Here is a 21,655-nt window from a genome sequence, read left to right as displayed (position 1 = left end):
GATTTATTGAGGCTTGTTTGATAGCTCTACTTATGGATAATCCTAATACATGCACTTGAAAATGATGTGTATTTTGTTATTGTTGCATGTGCTATAAATATTCAATCATGGTGGTTGATAGTGTTAGTTAGATCTTCTATGTGTTCTCTGTTTTTTAGCTAGTTGCATCAGTTGCAGAGAGGTGTTTGAGATCTGTGCTTATATATTGTATGTTTCTTGCTGTATTACTGATCACACACACATTTGTTGCTGTCCTAATTAGCTGATGTTATGTAGTGGCTCTCTTTATTCCACACAGTACATTTTGTTTTGAAATAATCTTGTCGGATATGACCACTCTTGCCTTTGTTTTTTTTATTCATTTATTCACATGTGCATCTATTGTTTGGGTCATTTCTCCCCCCTACCCGCCTCCCCTGCCCTCTTTTTCTATCTGTTTAATTCAAACCTATCTGTATCTTTATATTTCTTTTCTGACTCTTGTAGACTTAAGTATTTTAGTTCCTATTATCCATTCTGCCTTTTAACAGATTTTTCTTTTGTGAATGTACTCAGATTTCTTCCTTCCTCATATGTCATGTAATTTTGGATTGTATTCTTAATATCATCAGAGTGAGGTTCTGAACAGTCTGGGTTTCATTATTTTTCTTTGTTAAATATTATTTCCTTTATTTTAGCAGGTCATTTTCTTGGCTTGGTATAGATCCTAACCTCTTGTGTTTTGAGCAGCATCATAGTTTAAATTGCTTTGTTTGTGTGAGCAGCTTTCAATCTTTGCTGGGCATGTGTGGATAAAGGATCAGTTAGAGGTGTGAGTGGACAGTTTGGGAGATCCCCTGTATGTCTTTCTCTTGGGGGATTCCCTTGCTCTCTTTACTGTTTGTAGCTCCCCAGATTTGCTTTATTAATTTCCAAAGACAGAAAAAAGACTGGGTTTTCTACCTGTGCCCTTGTTGTCACCTCACTATGTGGACTGTACTTAGTTCCAGGTGAAACACCTTGGGGGTGGGAACTTATTTCCACAGTTGCTTGTTCCTCTTCTCTGAGAGAGCATGTGCATCTTATCAGTCTGTCAGTAGTTATTCACTTTCCAGTTCCATCAAGTGATTACCTTTTATTTTGTATCCAAAGACTTCCATAGTTGTTTTCTGCAATGGGTTACCTCTAGTAGGGTCTTGAAGCAAAAGCCTACTCTTTTCCACTTTGAAATTTTCTCCCTTTCCAAACTTTTATTTAAAAAAAAATAATTACTTCTGCTTATCCCCTTCTCCTTCCTTCATCAACCTTATCTACTATTTATTCTTTTATAACTCAGGTGAAGCATTTTCTACATTTAGTACAAACAAAACATTCAAAAGCAGTATCAAGAAGAAATTGGAGCTCTGATATGTAAAGGATTTTACAGCCCAAGTACATACTAGGTCATCCTTAATAGAAAGAATATAAGCAAAGCTACACACCCAATGAACTATTAGTATTTTCTTTGAGTAACTAAGAATATGAAAGCCAGATTTAATACAGATATGCTACAGTGCATTCGATACTTCCAGTGCATCAGTTTTTTTTCCTGATTTTTTATCTCTGTTTTAAATTATACAATTTAGTAGTACATCATGTTAATACTTTAAATTTTATGTATGGGTAATTTTAGGTCCTCTTTTATGTGAGTAAATTTGTTGTTTTACTGACTTTATATCCAAGGTGAAATCTGCTGATAGCTGCCTCTTCTTTATCAAATGCTTTGATGACACCATTCATAGCTTCAGAGTTCCTAAGAATAACCTTCAGCAGTCAAGAGAGGTAACCTTATGGATTCATTTATCTTTCATAAAAGCTTAAAATACAGGTTCGATATTAACATTTAAGATCCTGTTGATTGTACCTTCTTTTTTTTTTTTTTGTGGCACTGGGGTTTGAACTCAGGGCCTCAGTGGCACTCTTACCACTCGAGCCACTCCACCAGCTGATTGTAGTTTTTAATGGGAATGATTATATGATGTTTTTAAAATTTGGCTTATGAATTAGTTCCGTCTTTTTTCTCCCCCCCACCACTTTTTTTTTTTCTTTGTGGTACTAGGGTTTGAACTCAAGGCCTATGCCTTGAACCACTCCACCAGCCTTTTTTTGTGATGGGTTTTTTGAAAATAAGGTCTCACAAACTATTTACATGGGCTGACTTCAAACTGCGATCCTCCTAATCTCTGCCTTCTAAGTAGCTAGGATTGCAGGTGTAAACCACCAGTGCCCAGCAGTTCAGGTCCATCTTTATCAACATGTACCTGTAGACACTTTCTGTTAACAATTTGGTTTTTTAACATGAGGGGCCCCTCTTGGGTTTGGAGAAAAGACTAAGTGGTTATTTATTCTCTCTTAATTTGTAAGTGAGGAAACTGTAGAATTGATTTCTCAACAAGGCCTTGTAGTTTGTAAGTCACAGAACCTGGACTGTAGTCCAGGTAATAGACTGCTAATTCCAGTATAGACTTAGCCTCTCTTTGTGATTAGTTGATCAAAGCACTACGCAAGGAAATTGAGATTCACTTGATCAAATTCAAGATAGTCATGTATTGGGAAATCCATGTTCCTTTAAAGCAGTATTCATAGACCTAGATTTGATTTCATTAGTTAATTAAGTTATTTATTTTGAAAATCCTGTAGGAGTTTTATATAAAATACATATTTCCCAAAGTGTTAACTTTGGCCCAGCAAAGAACCTATGCAATCCAAGTCCTGACTACTCTAACATTTCATATAATTGTAAGATTTGATCCTGAATTATGCTGTAAGAGAGTAAGGAAGAAGTAAGACATGTATTTTTAGGTCAAGCATTCTTTTTTATGAAATGATTGATTTTTTTTTTTTGGGCAATACTGGGGTTTAAACTCAGATCTTTGCACCAGGTGCTCTGCCACTTGAGCCACACCTCCAGCTCTTTTTGCTTTAGGTTATTTTTTAAATAGGATTTCTTGTTTTTACCCAGGCTGGCCTGTACTGCAATCCTCCTACTACCTATACCTCCCATACAGCTAGGAGCACAGGTACATGCCACCATGCCTGGCTTATTTGTTGAGATAGGGCCTCACTATCTTTTTGACTGGTCTGGCCTTGAATGGGGATCCTCTAGATCTCTACCTCTTGAGTCACTGGGATTATAGATGTGAGCCAGCCACTGATGAGGGCAATTGTTAACTGTCTTAAAATGAGCTCAGTTTCTTGTACTTACAATTCGAATATAAACTAGTAAAATTGTGTGCCTTTATCCATTAATATATAATATTCAACAGTGTTGAGAACCTATCCTCTTAAGTGAAAACTTTTTATTATTTAAATTTTAAAATGTGTTTGAGTAGTAATTAATATGTATGCTTATAGATGATATTTTAAAAAGTATTGGGTTAAGTTTTTTTTCAGATATGTCACAGACTAGAAACATGCATCACTTCACTGTGGTTGCTTGGTTTTTTTTAGACTCTTATATTTCTTTCCTCCATGTAAATCTTGCGCTTTGCAAATTGTCATCGTGTTACCTCTTTGGAATAAAAATGTTTTTCATTTTTATTTAAACCTTTGGATTATTTCAGAATTGGCTGGAAGCCATTGAAGAACATTCTGCTTATAGTACTCACTACTGTTCCCAGGACCAGTTGACAGATGAGGAAGAAGAAGATACAGTTTCTGCTGTAGACTTGAAGGAATCCTTAGAGGTAAATAAAACATGATATGACCTTTATAGCTAACTCTGTCTTGGACATTTTAATCAAGAGTTGTTTGCTATTAAGAGGTCAAGTTTTGAAATTATGATTTTTTTTTTTGGCATCACTAGGGTTTGAACTCAGGGCCTTGGATTTGCTAGTCGAGTGCTCGACCACTTGAGCCACACCTCCAGCCCTGAAATTATGGTTTCTGATAATGAAAATGGTGTTGTTCTTTGTCCAGTCATATTCTGTTGGTATTTATAATGTCCTTCTCATGGTAATACTGTAAAATGTCTCTGTAGCTTTGCTCTGAGGATATGAATCTGTGCCTGTGTATATATTTTATGTTAAGCTTTTTACATTACTGTAATTAAGTCATCATTCTATTTGAAATCCTCCTCCAGTAGGGGGAGCATTGACTTGCTGTCTTTTATGACTTCACTGCATATTTCAGAGTTTAAATAATGCAACCATGGTGACATATTTCCTGGTCAGTGGTTTCATGTAAAACCTCTTGTAACCTGTAACTTCATTGCTTAGAGGTAAGGGTAAAGCGTTAGTAATGAATGGAGACACCCTCATCTGAAGTGACATCAATGCCTCATCCATAATTGACACAAAATAGGTATTTTTAGGCAGGAGTGAGTATTGTTTTCTGGCTGTCCCTTTTAAATGACTTTATTTATCAAAGAATGGAAATTGAGTTTAGAAGAATTAGAACTACAAAAGGATGATGAATTTCAGTCTGAATAATTACATCAGGGTATATGAATAATACTACTATATTTAATCATATATATAAACTAACCGGATTATTTGTGGGATTTGAATGTTTCAAAATGAGCAACCCTAATGAAGTTAAGTTTGCTAATGCCTCAGTTTTATTTCATACTTTATTTATATCTTAAATATATAAGGGGTTTTGACTTTTTAAAATCATAATGTTAATTTCTGACAGAACAGAGAATCTGAGCTCTTCCATGTTTTGTTGAAGATATTCTCCAGAATTTGTTGACAGTTGCCTTCCCAGTGTTTTTATCAGCCTATTGTGTGATGTGAGAGCCATAAAAATAATTCTGAGACCAGAGAACTTTGCAAAACTAACATCTACTAGAGAGTTTAGAATAAAAACATTAAAACTGTGAAAATAGGGAAAATTTAAATAATACGGCCAAAATCATGTTAAACAAGTAAAACATAAAACTGTGCTAAATACTTTAAAATTTAGAAAAGAAATCCTTCCATATTTATCTTCTTTCAGTATGAGGTGAGTGATAAAACCTGGGAGGATTTACAAAGAACACCAATAATCTTTTCCAGGATTATGTTAATTTTAAGACTTTTTAAAAAATGTAAACTACAAGTAAAATAAAAACATGCTAACTTGTGTACAAAAAAAACCTTTTTTTTTTTAAATGCTTGAGATGGAACCCAGTCTCTCAGACATGATAGGCAAGTACTCTAAAGCCATATCACCAGCCCCCAAAAGCTTTCTTAAAGACAGATTTCTTTAGCATAGTTTTCAAATGTTCAGTTAGGCTATCAAACCCACCTATACCTAGTATTTTATTCCTTATTTGATTATTTTATTTATATGAAGTTTTTGCCTTACAGTATATATGGCACTTGAAGTCAGGGTTTTAGCCAGTGTTAAGCACTTTGAGGTTTTATAGGCTATAGCTATATCTCTGTCCCACAGAGTTTGAATGTTAACTCTGAGAGATCTGATTCTATGCCAACATCTGGAAACTTGTTCAAAATATGTGAAATCTGAAATGAGCTTTGAAGTATGCTTGTGGTAGACTAGCTCCAGGATGCCCTTGATCCTTGGATTCAGAAGGAAAGTAAGGGACTAATTGTGGAACAGATTTAGTCTTGGTGTATACAGACATTCTAAAGGAAAATTGGGTACTCTAGGACTGATGTACTCTACAGTCATCTGAATTAACTGCAAACTGATCTTACTTCCTCAGCATGCCTGTGGATTAGTAATTAGTCTTATGAGAAATGGGAGGGAAATTTCCATACTGAAAAAAGTAGCATTGTTTTATATTTTTGGTCTCATTTTATCTCCCATTCTCCCAATTGAGGATCTCCAAAAACATAAAATCTTTTCTCTTAGCCTTCTATCACTGCCTTGAGATTGGGCCTCTAAAATTAATGAGTCATAGAAATATTGGCCTCATGGCATTCCCTTTATGTCATCTTGAAAATATTTCAGAAAAATTAGTATGGCACTCCAGTACATTGCTACTAGCCCTTGTGACCATTCACATTTAAATTAAGATTAAAATTAAACTGAAATTTCAGTTTCTCAGTTTTATTGTTTGTTTTTTGAAACAGGATCTTGCTCAATCCTGTAGCCTAGTCTGCCCTTGAACCATTGATCCTCCTGTCTCAGCCTCCTGAGCTCTGGGATTGTAGGTGTGTGTGCCACCATGTCAGGCTCAGTTCCTCATTTTAACTAGTGCTCAGTGGCTACTACACTGGGCACACAGAGAATGTTTGTGTCATCACAGAAGTTCTAGTGGATAGCATTGGTATATAGACTCTTAGATACTTTGGGTGGTACTAGCAGATGGGTTTATTTGTTGAGGATACCTTTGTTCTATAAGATCTGAACTGTATGTGTCTTATGAGAAGTAATGAGCAAATAATGCTAAATTTTAAGCAAGTTAAAAAGCAATATGAAACTTTGCTTATTTGAGTGAGTCCTAACCAAAATGAATATGCAGAAAGATGCAGGTGCTGCAACATGGGACTGCTGAAGACTGGAGCACTTGTACAAGTATACTGAGATATTTAAGGTACATGAAATGAAAAGAACAAAGGATGAATTAGTGTACCAGATATGTGACTACCTAGGAGGAAAAAAAACAGGTGTACACACATTTGTGTGGTCTTCGAGCATCTCTGGGAAGATGAGAAATGGGCAGTTGTTGCTGTGGGACTGAGAGCAGGGCAAAACAGGGGCTTTAAAAGAGGATGTTGGGGAGGATTACTTTTTCTTTCTAGGTCATTTGCTTTTTTGTAAATATCTATTGCAGAGTAAAACAGTAAGAAAATTGCAATATAATCACCAGGTGCCCAAAAGAATAAGTGTGCTATGGGTTGACTGAGACAAAAATAAGATGGATTATATGACGCTGGCCTTGAAGTGGATTTAGCTAGAGTTAGGAAGACTTGGAGGTGAGGACTAGACACTACTACTTGCAGCACTGACTATTGTCTGCAAAGAGGAAAATTACCAGGTTCTACAATCTATTATTTTTAAAAATAAAATTAATGTTTTTGAGGTGTACTTTTTATACAGTAAAATTAATTCATTTTACTTCTTCAATTTGATGTACTTTGACAGATGGATATACCATGTGTAACCACCTCTTCTATCCAGACAGAGAACATTTCTATAGCCTCAAAATGTTCTCTTGCTCCTGTTTGCAGACAGTGACCTCCACCTCTGTCTCAGGCATCCGCTGACCCATGCCCCGAGATGAGTGTCACTATAGGCATTGTTAGTATTCTGTTCTAGAATTTCAAGTGAATGTGGTCATCCAGTGTGTGTGCTTCGGTGTCTGTCTTCTGTCACTCCCTTAGTATTGTTGTATGTAGCAGTAGTTCCTTTTTATTGCTGGACACTGGTTAATCTGCTTCTGGTCTTAATTAACCAAATGTAGATTTTTCTGTAGCAAATTGCCTGGAATTAGTTTATCTCTCCAATCCTCTGCACTCCTTTCTAGTGGCCCACTCCCTTGATAAACAGTTTTGAGCTGCTCTGTAGGTCAGGAGAAGGTACTTCAACATCCTCTTAACTCGTGTAAAACTAGCACCTAAGTCTGTGTGGACAGAAGTTGGAGCAGGTGACCTGTGTTGTCAATGTGGCTCTGGCCCTCTATATTAGTGCGTATTATCTTTGCTCCGTGTACTTTACCCAGATCACTTGGGCAAAGTTGAAATACTGTCAGACGTCAGGATTAGACATTGCCCATAGTGGGATCCCATTTATGTGGAATGAATAAATAAAAGTTAAAACTTAAAAAAAGTCCCTGACATAACATGAATGGCATAGAAGTCAAGAAGCTGATACCATGCTGGGCTCTGAAAAGAATTTATTAGCGTTAGGCCCAATCCTGTGGCTTATGCCTGTAATACTGTGTACTTGGGAGGCAGAGATTGGGAGGATTGTGGTTGGAGGTCAGCCTGAGCAAAAAAGTTCTTGACATCCCATCTCACCCAATAAAAGATGGGATTGGAGGCATGTGTCTGTGACTGCAGCTATGCAGAAGCATAAATAGGAGGCTCACTGCCAGACAGGCGCAGGGTATAAAACAAGACCATATCAAAAATAGCCAAAGCTGTGTGACTTAAGTGCTAGACTGCCTTTTAGCAAGCCCTGAGTTCAATCCCCAGTATCGTCCGCCCAGAAAACAAAACAAAAGAATTCATGAGCATTAGCTTTTTTGGGGGGTAGGCTAGGGAAGTTTTCTACCACTTAAGCCACACATCCCCATCCCTCTTTTGCTTTATTTTTCAGAAAGAGTCCTGCACTTTTGGCCTGGGCAGACCTCGGATGATGATCCTTCTATCTATGCCTCCCAAGTAGCTGGGATTACAGGTAGACACCACCACACCCAGCTTGTTTGTTAAGGTAGGGCCTTGCTAACTCTGCCCAGGTTGGCCTTGAACTGCAGTCCTCCTGATGTCCACCTCCCAAGTAGCTGGAATTACAGGCCTATACCACCATGTCTAGTCCCCTGTCCCCACACACACACACTTTTTTTTTTTTTGAGGCAGTGTGTCACTATAGCACAGGCTGGCCTTGAACTCAAGCTCATTCAGCCTCTGCTTTCTGAGTGCAGTGATTCCAGGCATACACCACCATGCATGAGCCAGCATTAAGTTTTATAAGTAGATTTTTAGGTTTTCGTAACAATAGCCAGTAACCACTAAGGAGAGATAGCAATTGAGGAATGTGTTGTGTTTTATTAATAACCTCTCTCTGTTCTTTGTAGTGTCGGTTGAACGGCACTGAATTGTTTGAACAGAAGACACGTATAGATTGGCTCTTCTGCAGCTGACCTGCTATGTACCTTTGAAAACAAACACACCGTTGATCAGGGAGTCATTTTTGTCCTGTGAGGTAGCTAAGCCAAGGGAGAGGGATGTGATCCAAGCATGTGAGAACCATGCTATGCAGGACGTCTCCACCTTTCATTATAACTTCAGCAGCTCTGCAGTGCATTACAGAGTCAGTCTGCAAATGCAGCTAATGCTTGCTTTCATGTGTCTAACCAACTTCCACCACAGAAGGAAAAGAGAAAACAGCAATGTTGCCTTGTACAGGAGTGGAAATATTAAATATGTATGCAGTAAGAATGACGGTTTTCTATTAATAAGTTCTGAGTGATGCGTTTGGTTGCAGTGTGCGTATCCACATCGACCGTTCCCTGCCTTCTGCCTGTGTTCACAGGCTGTGTCTGAAAACATTACCAAGCATTCCAGTTCTCTTTGTGGTGTTTTAAATTGCACAGTAGGGGCATCCTCCCCCTTCGATAAATAAATAAACAAACTTGAATTATATTTAGGTATTGTTAGAAGTCTCAAAAAGTAATATAAAAGAGAACATTGCCTGTCACTATGGTGGCGTGAATAATTCTACTGTGGTCAAGCTGATCTTCATACACACTGAAAAATGTGTAAGGTGAGAAGAGAGAGAAGCATGCTTGCCCGTGACACGTTGAGCTGCAGTGGGTTTCATTGGGGTGAACAAATTTGAGGGTGAGAGCAGAAAGCAGGGAGTACTCTAGCTCTACTTATAGCAATGTGATGCTAATAGTTATGGGGTCAGGGTCCTCAGAATAAATATTTCCAATTACCATAGCAAAATAAATTCACAGTTAAATTTTCTAGCTATTCTTTCCACTTCTGTGAAAGGCAACTATATAAAACTACCTTCAGAATGACATTGATTTTCATCCTGTACTTCCAAGTCTCATTAAACTAGTATGCAGTTTGCATCATGAAATTCTGTATTTATGGTTTGCTTTTAGGGATCTAACTATGCAAACTTTAAAACTACATGGAAGAATGCTTTCTTTAATTGACTTTACCTTACTTTCATAAGTTTTGACTTACTAAGAAAATGTCTTTCTAGCCAGGTGCAGTAGTTCATGCCTGTTAATCTAAGCTACTTGGGAGGCAGAGATAAGAGGTCTTGGTTTAAGGCCATTCTGGGCAAAAAGTTAGCAAGGCCCTATCTCAAAGAACAAGCCAGATATAGTGGCACACAACTGTTATCTAAGTTATGTGGGAGGCAGAGGTAGGAGGATTGTGATTCACGGCCAGCCCTGGGCAAAAGTGCAAGACCCAATCTGAAAAATAACTAAAGCAGAAAGGGCTGTTAGTGTGACTGAGGTTTAAGAGCACCTGTCTAGTAAATCTGAGGCCAAAACAACAACAGAAATGTCCTTCTTGGTCTTACTATGTGGGGACAGTGTGCACATAGCTGAACAAAAATCATCTTGTGGTTTCTAAATGTTAGGACCATCTGGATTTTAAATGTGTGTGTATTCTTAAGGAATGCATTTTATAATTAATGAATTAAACTGACCTTATAAAGGAGTCTAACTCCTCATGAATCTATAACAACATCGTAGTATTATTAATGCAACTATCGAATGTGTTTAAAATTAAATATTTATTAATCAATACTTGGTTAATTAAACATTCAATTTCTAAGGAAATGCTCTCATATTTGTATCTTTTTCTCGATAAGGAATATGTGTTCTGCACATCAGTTTATGAATTGAATATTTTGATAGAAACATTAAAGCGTAAGTAATGTAAAAATTCTGTATTGGTTTGTTTTATTCTGTCTTTTTCTTTTTTTCCAGAAAGCACAAGCATGTCAACAGAGACTAGATAGGGAAATTTCCAGCTTTCTCAAAATGATTAAGGAATGTGACATGGCTAAAGGTAAAGGAACAAAAAGACAAGAACTACCCCCAAATTCCACTTTTTATCACAGCCCCTTTTCATTGAGAGTGACCCTTTGTTGTTTCTGTTTGACCACACATTTTAGACAATTTTTGGTTTTGAATTCACAATTATATTTGACAAAGCTATTTTGAAATTTAAAAATGGCTATTTTACATTTTCTGCTTCCTATAGATGCTAAGCTTATAGATTAAGTTTTTATTCTTTTAAATAAAAAAAAATAATTTGATGTTATTATTTGGGGGTTATAAATTCCTTTTGGCTACATGAGAATTCTCTTTAGTGGTACCAAAAGATTTGGGTTTTGGAGTCAGACTGTCTTACTAGTTGTTACTTTGAATAGTACCTTTAATATCTCTGAGCCTCAGCTCTGCTACCCATAAGAAAAATGGGTTGGTTGTTTTCATGTGTTGGCCTTTTATGGTTCTGTAAATGTATATATGAAGTTGTCTATCTCATTATTTATCTTCCTTTCAGTAGTTACTTTTTATGTCTTCAGTTGGCATTAGCTATGAATTAACAAGAGTTGGTGATATATAGCTTAAAAATCAAGCTCAAGTATTGAGAGGAAATTGTTTATTCCTTTGTAAATAAAAAAAACTATGTTTCTCAGACTTTAAACTCTTTAACAGTTACTTTAGACTTTGGCCATGATGTGTATATAAATGGTGCCAATAGAATACAATTGATTTAGTTACCTATGAGTTTATGATGATCAGGGTTCTTTTGTGAATTAGTTTCTCTTCGTGCATTCCTAGGTTCAGTTTATATGTTCCCAGGGAATATGAAGAATGTTAGTATTACAGTAAATGGTGCATAAATATTCTGCATCATCTCAAAGTATCTTGGGCATACCTATACTCAAGCTCAACAAACTTTTTTTTAAACAAATTTTTGTAATGATTTTTAAAATTTTTATTAATTTATTTTTTCCTTTATTTTCATTAGGATATATTTGTTATACAGGGGAAGAGTTCTGAATAGGCTTACATTGTACATTGGTTAGATTGTCCCCACCATCTTCCTCCTGTCCCCTTTATCCCCTCCATGCCCCACTTAAAGCAGTTACAAGAGGTTTCATTGTTCTGTTTCGTATATGTATGTGGAATCCATTAACCATATTCCCTCACCTTAATCTTCTTCATTAATCCTCGTCCTCCCATAAGTGCCCCTCCCCCATACCAATTTTACAGACCTGTCTTTTGTTATTAATTTCTAAGTCAGTGTTTAGAGGGGTTTCTTGATGTATCCTTTACTTTGGTCAGTTAAACCCCTTCCATCACTCTCCCTTTCTCCTTCGCTCTCACCCCCATTATCAACAGCTTTCAATACATATCATTATATCCTCTATCTGCACAGATGTTACATATTTTGGTATCCTTGACCCTCTATCATTCTCTTTTTCTTTCCCTCCTTCCCCAAATTCCATAGAGTAGTTGCACAATTACAAACATGTTCTACATATAAGTTTGTGTATAATTATGTTTGGTTTTGTGTATATGCATATCTTTTGGATCTATCTCCCACACCTGAGAGAGAACATGTGGACTTTGCTTTCTGAAACTGGCTTACTTCGCTTAACATGATGTCCTCCAGTTGCATCCATTACCTTCAAACAACATGCTATTATTCTTCCTATGGCTGAATAAGACTCCATTATATATATGCACCACATATTCTTGATCTATTCACCAGTTGTAAGGCATCTGGGTTGTTTCCATAGCTTGGTGATTGTGAGCGGTGCTGCAATAAACATCAATGTGCAGGTATTTCTATTGTATTCTGACTTATGTTCCTTTGAATATATTCCCAGGAACGATATCACTGGATCATATGGTAGTTCTACTTTTAGCTTTTTAATGAACCTCCATACTGCTTTCCATAGTGGTTGCACTAATTGCAATGGTTGTTTTAAGGCATGTGACATATGATCTTCTATTCAGACATGACTCTTGACCTGAGATTTTTTTTCTTAGTTTGGGCCACAGTTGTCTACAGTGTAATCCTTTCATATTACTCAAGGATTTTTAAACAGTTGTTTTTATCAGCAGTGGTAACTTTGGGAAGGACAATGCCTAAGTCATTTTTATTAAGTCCAGGCTGCAATATTGTATTACTTAGCACTATTCATTTTCAGTAGACTTTTAAAACAAAAACAACTTCATTTAGATCTAATTCATACAACATAAAATTCATCCATTGTAAAGTATACACTTTAGTTTTAGTATATTCAGAGTTATGTAACTGTGACTATCAGTGGACTTTTAAAACAACATTTTCACCAAGAACCATGAAAAAGTATGGAGAGATACTAACATTTAAAAGATGTAAAAAGAAAAAGTCCAGAGTGAGATGAAATAGAAAGATATGAAAAAGTATGGAGAGATACTAACATTTAAAAGATGTAAAAAGAAAAAGTCCAGAGTGAGATGAAATAGAAAGATTAATTCATTTAATCTGAATCAAAGCAAAAAAACTGTATCAGAACTACAGTCAAATTACATTTTTTTTTTTTTAAACAACAGCAGCAAAACCCTTGAGTCAGATCTTGGTTGAGGTTGCCTATGAAATGTCACTCACAACAGCCCACTGTGGAAGGACTGGTAATAAATCAGCCTTGCTTAGAGATTCACGTAATACTCAGTACCACAAATGATTGCTCATTTTTGTAAATACCATATGGGAAACCTCAAGATGTTCGACTATGATCTGACAAAACTATTTTGTATTTCTACAATAAAATTCACTGGGCCTTAGCTGTTCAATAAATGTCTGATGAAGGAGTTAAAAAAATTCATTGGGTTTACTCATAAACCGCTATAAATATCATTTTCTGAAAGATCAGCATAAATAAATTGTATTTTATGTAAATAGTAAAAAAGGTTGAGATAATTTCATGAATGGAATTGGGGTATTGAAGCTAATGAAATCTGCTCTAATGCCAAGGGTTTGTACAGAATAATTTTATGCCTTGTATTTTATTAAAGGAAACCAATAGATACACATCCTGCTCCAAACTGCCTGAACTTAGTTTTCCAGTGTCTTTTCAGGATGAAGATCCAAAATGTTTGTGGATGGAATCAAATCTTGTGATTGCATTTGTTAGCAAAGTTGTGTTAATTTAAGACCAGACACCTGTCTTCTTACTCAAATCTCTATCCTTGTAGTTCAGCTCTGTATCACCTCAAATCCAGATTACAGAAATAGTCTGCTTTCTAGTCTCCCAGGACTCCCTCTGCATCCTGCCTTGGAGGGAATTGAATCAGAAGACTTGAAGGAACTCTTCAGCTCACATTCTTTGAGCTGGATTCATTTTATAAAAATACTTTTTTGATCATTAGTTTCATTATTTTTTGAGATGGAGCCTTACTATGTTGCTTGAGCTAGCCTCAGATTTCTAGGCTCAAGTGACTCTCCTGTCTCAGCCTTCTAAGTACTTGGTATTTACAGGTACATGCTTCTGTGCCTGGTTCATATATTTTTTTTTTCCTGTTGAAAAATCCTAAGATCCCTGCAACTATAGGATAAAGTGTGAACCCTCTATCCTGGCACTTAAAGATTTTCATAATCTGGTCTTATAGTGAGATATACTACTTTTATTTTCATGAGTAAACCTAATTTCTATTGAATGAATGTCAAAGTTTATTTGGTATTACTAACACATAGTTCAAGGTTCAGGGAACACAGACTATTATCTTATCTTTACCAGATGCTTGATTGCAAAAACAAAATTAGCCAATGACACTTTTGCAAGGGTTCCTTAAGGCCATGTTACCAATCCATTCTTTCATACATCCCTAAATTTACCCTTTTGTAGTATCTGCTTTTTGACTGTAAGTAGTATTGTATTGTGCATTTATATTTGCACAATGTTATCGTAGGATTCTTAGAAATGGGATTAGTGGGTAAAAGTGCATTAATGTTAGCTAAATAGCTTTACAGATGATATGTGACTTTACATACCAGTGTTAATGCATAACCTTATTATATGTTATTTCATATGTATTTTGAATCCTTGGTTAAAGAAATTAGAATTGTTTCCATTGCCTACACAAACAAATCTTGCCAGGTGTGGTGATGCATACATGTGATTCCAGTACTTTGGAGTCTGAGTCAGGAGGATCATGAGTTTAAGGCCAGCCTGGACTACAGAGCAAAATCCTGTCTCAAAAAAGAAAAAAAAAATCTTAAAGGAACTTTTGGTTCACCTTTCCTAAAACTCGTTTTTCAGTAAATAAACTTAAATCACCTTCATTGTTGGTACCGTGGCCCAACCCACCATTGCTTCTGACATGGACTCTTAAAACAGTCTCTTAACTGGATGTCAGATTCCAACCTTGCTGCTCTAGCCTTTGTCCCAGGGATCTTCATGAGTTATCAGTGATTATTTAACTGTGCTTAAAATATCCAGGAGATTCCAGATCATCTTACTTGACCAATAAGATAAAGTCCCTCTAATGAACCTCTTATTCCTCATCTCCTAGTTTCCCTTACTTGCTCCTCTCCAGCCTCAGTGGCCTTCTTGCTGTTCTTCAAGCATACAGGAATACATCTGCCTCTGCCCTTTAATTTTCTGGTCCAGAATGCTTTTCTCCATGGTAGTTATTCACTCTCTTACTTCTCTAGGTCTTTCTTCAGAAGGTCCTTTTGGATTGAGACTATCTTTTGGCATCTACGTGGTTTGCTCTGCTGTACCCACTGTGCCCTGCTTTGTGCACTGTATATTACATCTCTAGGGCCTCTGTGTGCTTGAACTTCTGATGGTCTTAGCAAATGGGAGACCTGACAGGGCACTGGAGGAGGGGATTGGAGTAATTCCTCCATTACTAATTTCAGTGGGTTTGCATCTTGGTGAGTGTGAAGCCAGTAAGCATAACCAGGAGGTTAGAGAGTGGAGAGAGGTTTATTAAATAAGGAGAGAACTGGGGTTATTTGCAAAGCACTAATCTCCTTGAATAAAGAAAGCCAAGGGATTTTATTGGGGGACCTGTACATATTCATATAGGAAAGCACTTGTATGGGCAGACACATTTCTGAGCATGCTCAGTTTAACATACACATTTCTAGACATTTCAATTTTAACGTCATAAATCACATTCTCTGGGCATGTTCAGGTGAAGGTCATAGATCATATGTTTAAAAAGGAAAAATATCCAGTTCTGGGTAGAGAGTTTAGCATTACTGAGCAGTTTTCTCCCCGTCACCTAAACACAGATGAGCCAGAGTGATTTGGTAATTTTGGCTGATTCTTGTTTCTCCAAAGGGCTTTAGTTGAACTCTAAGAAAAACAATTTCAAAGGTAGGTAGGTTACCATCTTTTAAAAGAGCAGCAGCTTTTCTCCCAGAAATATAATAGAGCCTGTCCCTAAAAATGCCTACCTCATTTAGTGGTTAATTCCTCCTTCTGGGCTGTTGTTTAGCAGTGCTGCTGGGTTACTCCATCTGGCCAGTGACCCCATTCTATGACTCCAGCTCTTGTAGGGCTTAGCAACTGTCCCCTCCCCCTCATCCCTCTGATCCGGTGTGGTAACTGTGCCCTGCATGCTGTTTGTTCACTCAGCCTTCCTTGCTTTGGTGAGCTATCGCTTTTTAAAATTCCTCTCAGGGGCTGGTATAATGGCTTAAGTGGTAAGAGTGCCTGCTTAGCAAACGTGAGGCCCTGGTTCAAACCCTAGTGCTGCCAGAAATAAAATCCTGTTCAGCCTTTGAGCATGCCAACTCTTCCTTGCCAGGTTCCTTACTGATACTTCCTCTCTAAAATTCAACTTCCCTCACAATTCCTGCTATCGCTCGACTTCACAGACCTCATTTCATTTTTCTCTTTGTCACTCATCAGATTTCCTGTATTTATGTGTGTATTGATTGTGTGCCTCCTCCACTAGAATAGAAACTCCATGAGAGCAGGCTTTTTGTTTGATTATATCAGCAGCTAAATGGTGCATGCCATACCAAGGGGGTCCTGGGCACTGTCTAGCTCTCCTTTCCCCTCTAGCTGTTCCTCTCTCTGTTAGGTGAGTGAGATGAATGACATACTTACCTAGCTTATAAATTTGTAACTTATCTCTTTCAACTCGGGAAGAAATGAGCAATAAGTTTGTAAGGGTTGTAAATGTAAAGATCTGTACAAGTCAATGAGACCTTTTACACACATACACACAGCCTATCAGGGAAGAAATCAGAACTGTGGCATAGAATATTTTGTTTGTTTTGCCTTCTCATCAACAGAGTTTCCATAGTTAATATTCTTGATTTTTATATCCTGTTCCTCTCCTCCAAATTCAGTTTTTTTCAAACTGGAGCAAATTTTTCAATAATTTTTTTTTTTGTGATATTATTGGGGCTTAGACTCAGGGCCTTGCACTTTGTAGGCACAAGTGTGCTACTGCTTGAACTACTCTGCCAGCCCTTTTTGTGTTTATTTTTAGATAGGGTCTAGCTTTATACCCAGGCTGGCCTAGACCATCATCCTCCTATTTGCTTTCCTCTGTGGCTGGGATGACAGATACATGCTTGGCAAGGAGACCCTCAAATTTTTTGCCTGGGCTGGCCTTGAACTGCCTTGAACAGATCTCTACCTCCTGATTAGCTAGAATTTCAGTCTTGAGCCACTGTGTCTGATTGAATTTTAACTGAGGGTATATATGAGTTCTAAATTTTCTATCTTATCTAAATCTTTGTTTTGCCTCGCCAGATTATAGTTATCATCCGCTGTCATCTTGAAATTGCAATTTCACTTTATGATATTCTGAATACGATACTTGCGTAGGCAATCTGTTTCTTGTATCCCACCCATCTTGTTAATGCAAACTTTTTCACTTTGTCTTTGGTATACTGAAGTTTTGTTCTATTTCTAGGTTTGGATTTTGTTGTTTTATATCTTGCTTGAGCCCTTGCTGTTCTTTAAGGAATCATTCATCATCTTCAATCTAGAAAAATTTTTAGCCATTATCACTTCAAATTTTACTTCATGGTTTTTTTTCTTTTTTCTGTTTTCATTTGCCAGAACAGATCTCCTAACAGACAAATGTTAAACTTTGTTATTTTTGTCTCCCACCTCTTAGTTTCTCATTGTATTTCTAGTTTTCTGTATGGCATTCCGGGTTATGTTTTGCTTATTTTTGGTGCTGGGCGTTGAACCAAGGGCTTCATGCATACTAAAGCACATACACTATTACTAAGCTACACCCCTCCTCCCCTTCTTTGTCACTCTGTGAGTAATTTGCTCAGGTCTGTTTTTTAGTTCATTTCTTTCTTGGTTTTGTTTTCTTTTGTTTAATGCTTTAACTCCCTAATGTCTAGTCTTAATGACTTTGTATTAATAATTCTAGAAGGCTTGAAATTTATTTTTCCTTTAGCAGCATGTTCTTTCATATTACATGTATTTCTAATTTTATCTAATAAGTGTATAAATGTCAATCTAAAGCCTTCTTCGGAACACTCTTGTATCTCCAGTTGTTGTGGAACGAATTCTTTTCTGCTGAGTGTCTTGTAAGGTGGATTGTAACTTTGTTGAGAGCTTTTCAGCAGCGCTTGTTTTTCTCCTTCCAGCATTGCTGAGGTATCCCTACAGAATAGCTTTGTGCCTGTGCCTGTTGAGGCTGTAAAGGTTTCTCTGCATCCTGAATAATGGTTTTCAGTTGGGATTTCATAACTAGATTTGTCACAAGCCAGGGATTCCCATTTATTCTGGCTCCCATCCAGAAGAATGGGCAGAAAGTATCCTTCTTTACTGCTTCCCTTGGTCCAGGGGCAATTTTTCCATTCCTACTTTCCCGGACAGAAGGTGACCCATTATAAGGACTTACTCCCTTGATTTGTGGGGAATCAGAGCTTTATATCATCCCCTCATATTTGTAAAACCTCATCTGTTAATCCTCTAGGTTTATGTTCTGTCCATGACAATGTCCACCATAGCCTATTGTATCAGCCTTGATTTATCTCTTAATTTCTAGCATATCTGGGAGTTTCATTCTTTCAAACTCTGCTATATGTTAGGATTTTATTCAACATTTTTGTGGCATGGGGTTGGAGGGGTGATCCCTGTCAACTTACTCTGGCAGGTGTTGCACGTGTCCCATGTTCTTTCTAATATAAAATATGTCAGTATCCTATAAATTATATCACCTAGTATAAGAGCAAAAACATAGCCATTTTTTGTGTATCATTCTGTGTACTTTATATATGTTAACTTACTTGTGCCTTCTAACCATCCTATGCAGTACATAAAATTGTTACATTCAATATATTTTACAGATAAGCTAACAGTGTGGAGAACTTAAATAACTTGCATAATGGCTGGTGAAAACCATAATCAACATTTGATACCTGGCAGCTTGGCTCCAGAAACTGCTCTTAACCAATAGAACCTGGAATAAGTGAACAATTCTATACTTACCTGCTAACATTTGATCTACAAACTAGAAAAGCTTGCCGATGTATAACCAGACCCACAGTATAAGGTAGACTTTGTTGAGGACAGTCACATTAGCTTGGCTGCTGCTGTAACTGAGGTATTGAACCCCTCCTTGTCTTCCATTCAGACGTTCAAGGAAAGGAGGGATTGATATAGAATAGAAGTTTCCAAGCTACAGCAAAGATATACCTACCTCCTCAATTCACACAGTTTCCTAAGCTCCAGGTCCCAGTCATCTTAATTCCTTTTTGTCTGTACATATTCTGTTGGAAGTCCTATCTTTTACATATTTCTGTTCTTTGTTTCCTCCCTATATTCCCCTTCCATTATACTAAAATAGACCACAGCCATCCTTCTCACAAATTACAGCAACAGCTTCCTCCATCTGTCTCCATAGAATATTCCAGAGTATAGTTAGAGATGCCTCTTGCAAATCAGGCCTTGTTCCAGCCTTACCAGAAGCCTTCAGTGCCTAGGGTATAATCTAAATGCTAAGTTGACTAGCTTGTCATATATGACCTTCCTCTACTCCTTTCAGCAGTCTCATCTCTTACCCCTACCTTTCTTTCATTCTCTGTTGCACATAAATTTTTCTTGTGGATTAGATTCTTAGCATATGTTGTTCCTAAGGTGTGAAATATTAACTTTTCTTCAATTTCTACATATAGTTTCCAAAAATGTCTCTTTGACTTCTCCAAGACTAGCTCAACTATTCTTACTGTGTGCTTCCAAATCACCCCATACCTTCCCTATCATACACCACGCAATCTTTAATGTAGCTCTTTGAATTTCTGTTCCTGCTCTGGGCAGGCCTAGCCTTCTTGAGTCTTTGAATAGACAGGAAGTTCAAGCAAAGGTTTAGACTACAACAGTTGTTCTTACTTAGCTTGTTGTACAGGGCACTGGTGAGGAACATTCTGCCCTTGGTCTAACCTTGCTTTCAGATAGTAAGGTTGAGGGGTCCAAAGATACAGTGTACCTGTGAAACTAGGTGATTTGTTGCTCAATTTTCTTCTGCTAAAGTCTATACAGGATAGGCAAATACCATACCCTGAAGTTCTCTCAAGCATGCATACTAACTTCATTCATTAATATATCATCAAACATCCACTTTATTCTTTGTGGCACAGAACTTACCAAGATTTCTCACTTGACCTTTCCACAGATGGAACTCTCTTGATGATATGTGGTTTTGCCCTAATTACTATTCACTTCATTGATTCTATTTTTCTCATAAGGTCATTATCATAAGGTGAGGAGCCCTTGGAACATTCAATCAGGAGTGAACCAATTACAGCCTATGAGATTTTATTCATTCTGTTTAAATCTTTTTTTTTTGCACAAAAAGTGCTTTAAATATGGACAAATATGAATACAAAACCTAAACTTGTAGTGTTGAGACCTATTTCAACCTATATATTGGTAGGTAAATTTATGGAACAACTGACAGCACTTGGTGGATAAGCATAAAAATTAGGAAGAAGTAACTTTCCATTGTTGTTAGCCTTGAGAAGGAGGTGGTGAGTCATGTTAAAAAAAAAATGAATCTGTTTGTCTCACTTCACTCTTAATTCCAGAAGATTGCAAAACACATATAGTTCTGCTGGTACTTTCCCATTTCATTTGACCCCAGATGGTCTACTGTACTAGTATTCTATTTTCAAAAGTTTTTAACATGATTCATTTTATTTTTTCCAACCTTATGCTTTCCTTCCTTCTCTTCTAAAGTCACTGAGATACTTGTTTTATTTTCTGTTTTCCTTGCTAGACAGCAAGTTCTGTAAGGACAAAAACTGTTTCTCTTGTTCTTACACCTTTGTGTCTGGCACCTAGCATTGTGCCTGATACATAGTTGCCACTCAATAAATAGCAGATGAAATCCTGCCACCTCCTAGAGTTCTCGTTGATCTAATTCTGACACCGTCTTCTTCTAAGGACTAGTACTTTTGAGATTAATTGAAAATAATAATTAAAGGTATTTTAGATATATTTATCTTATTGGGCTTATATTTAGCAGTATGAATATTATATGTTCTTTCAGATCCAACTGAATCCTACCTTTTTCATCAAACTTCACTTGATTAATCCTTAATGAAAACTCCTTTCTCTGAATATTAAATATTTTTTAAATCTGACCAACTTATTTGCTGTTTGTCTTACAACATCCCTGATACTGTCTTCTTATTTAACTCATGTTTTAACTCACTGAACACATGCTACTTTGAACTATGTATTTTAAATTGTCCAGTGCAGTTAGTGTAAATTAGGTACATATACATAGATAGAACAGTCAGAAGTACTTGGTCAGTGGATGATTGTATTCAAACTAGCATCTGAACTTGAATAAAAAATAAATTTATATTCTTTTGTCTTATGTAGTACCACTTTGTTACTACATTGTGAAATGTTGTGGGACAGTGTTGAGGGTCCTTGCCTTCATAGGTCAGAGAACTGACTAGTGAGGCAGCTGATTGACTTATGAGCCAAAGTCAGTACATGAAATAGGATTTATTAGAATGAAAGGAAAGGCTACAGATAGAGCAGTGCAGCG

The 21,655-nt window shown here is 36.9% G+C and overlaps 1 protein-coding gene across 4 annotated transcripts in view; it reads left to right on the top strand.

Moving 5' to 3' along the window:
• Osbpl1a (oxysterol binding protein like 1A) overlaps nucleotides 1–21,655 on the top strand; it is a 202,072-nt gene that overhangs the window by 62,636 nt on the left and 117,781 nt on the right. For 2 of the 4 annotated variants that reach the window (XM_020169702.2, XM_020169704.2), the window contains 3 exons: nucleotides 1,702–1,800; nucleotides 3,582–3,704; nucleotides 10,589–10,670. In XM_020169702.2, the coding sequence (XP_020025291.2) occupies nucleotides 1,702–1,800; nucleotides 3,582–3,704; nucleotides 10,589–10,670 (304 nt within the window). Of the gene's footprint in view, nucleotides 1–1,701; nucleotides 1,801–3,581; nucleotides 3,705–8,255; nucleotides 8,311–10,588; nucleotides 10,671–21,655 lie in introns of those variants that run through there. The other 2 variants (XM_020169703.2, XM_074070186.1) reach the window with 2 other exon arrangements.

This window comes from Castor canadensis, chromosome 4 (genome assembly GCF_047511655.1).
Source record: "Castor canadensis chromosome 4, mCasCan1.hap1v2, whole genome shotgun sequence".
In the NCBI taxonomy this organism is placed as follows: Eukaryota; Metazoa; Chordata; class Mammalia; order Rodentia; family Castoridae; genus Castor; species Castor canadensis.
This window is presented reverse-complemented; position numbering and strand designations above follow the sequence as displayed.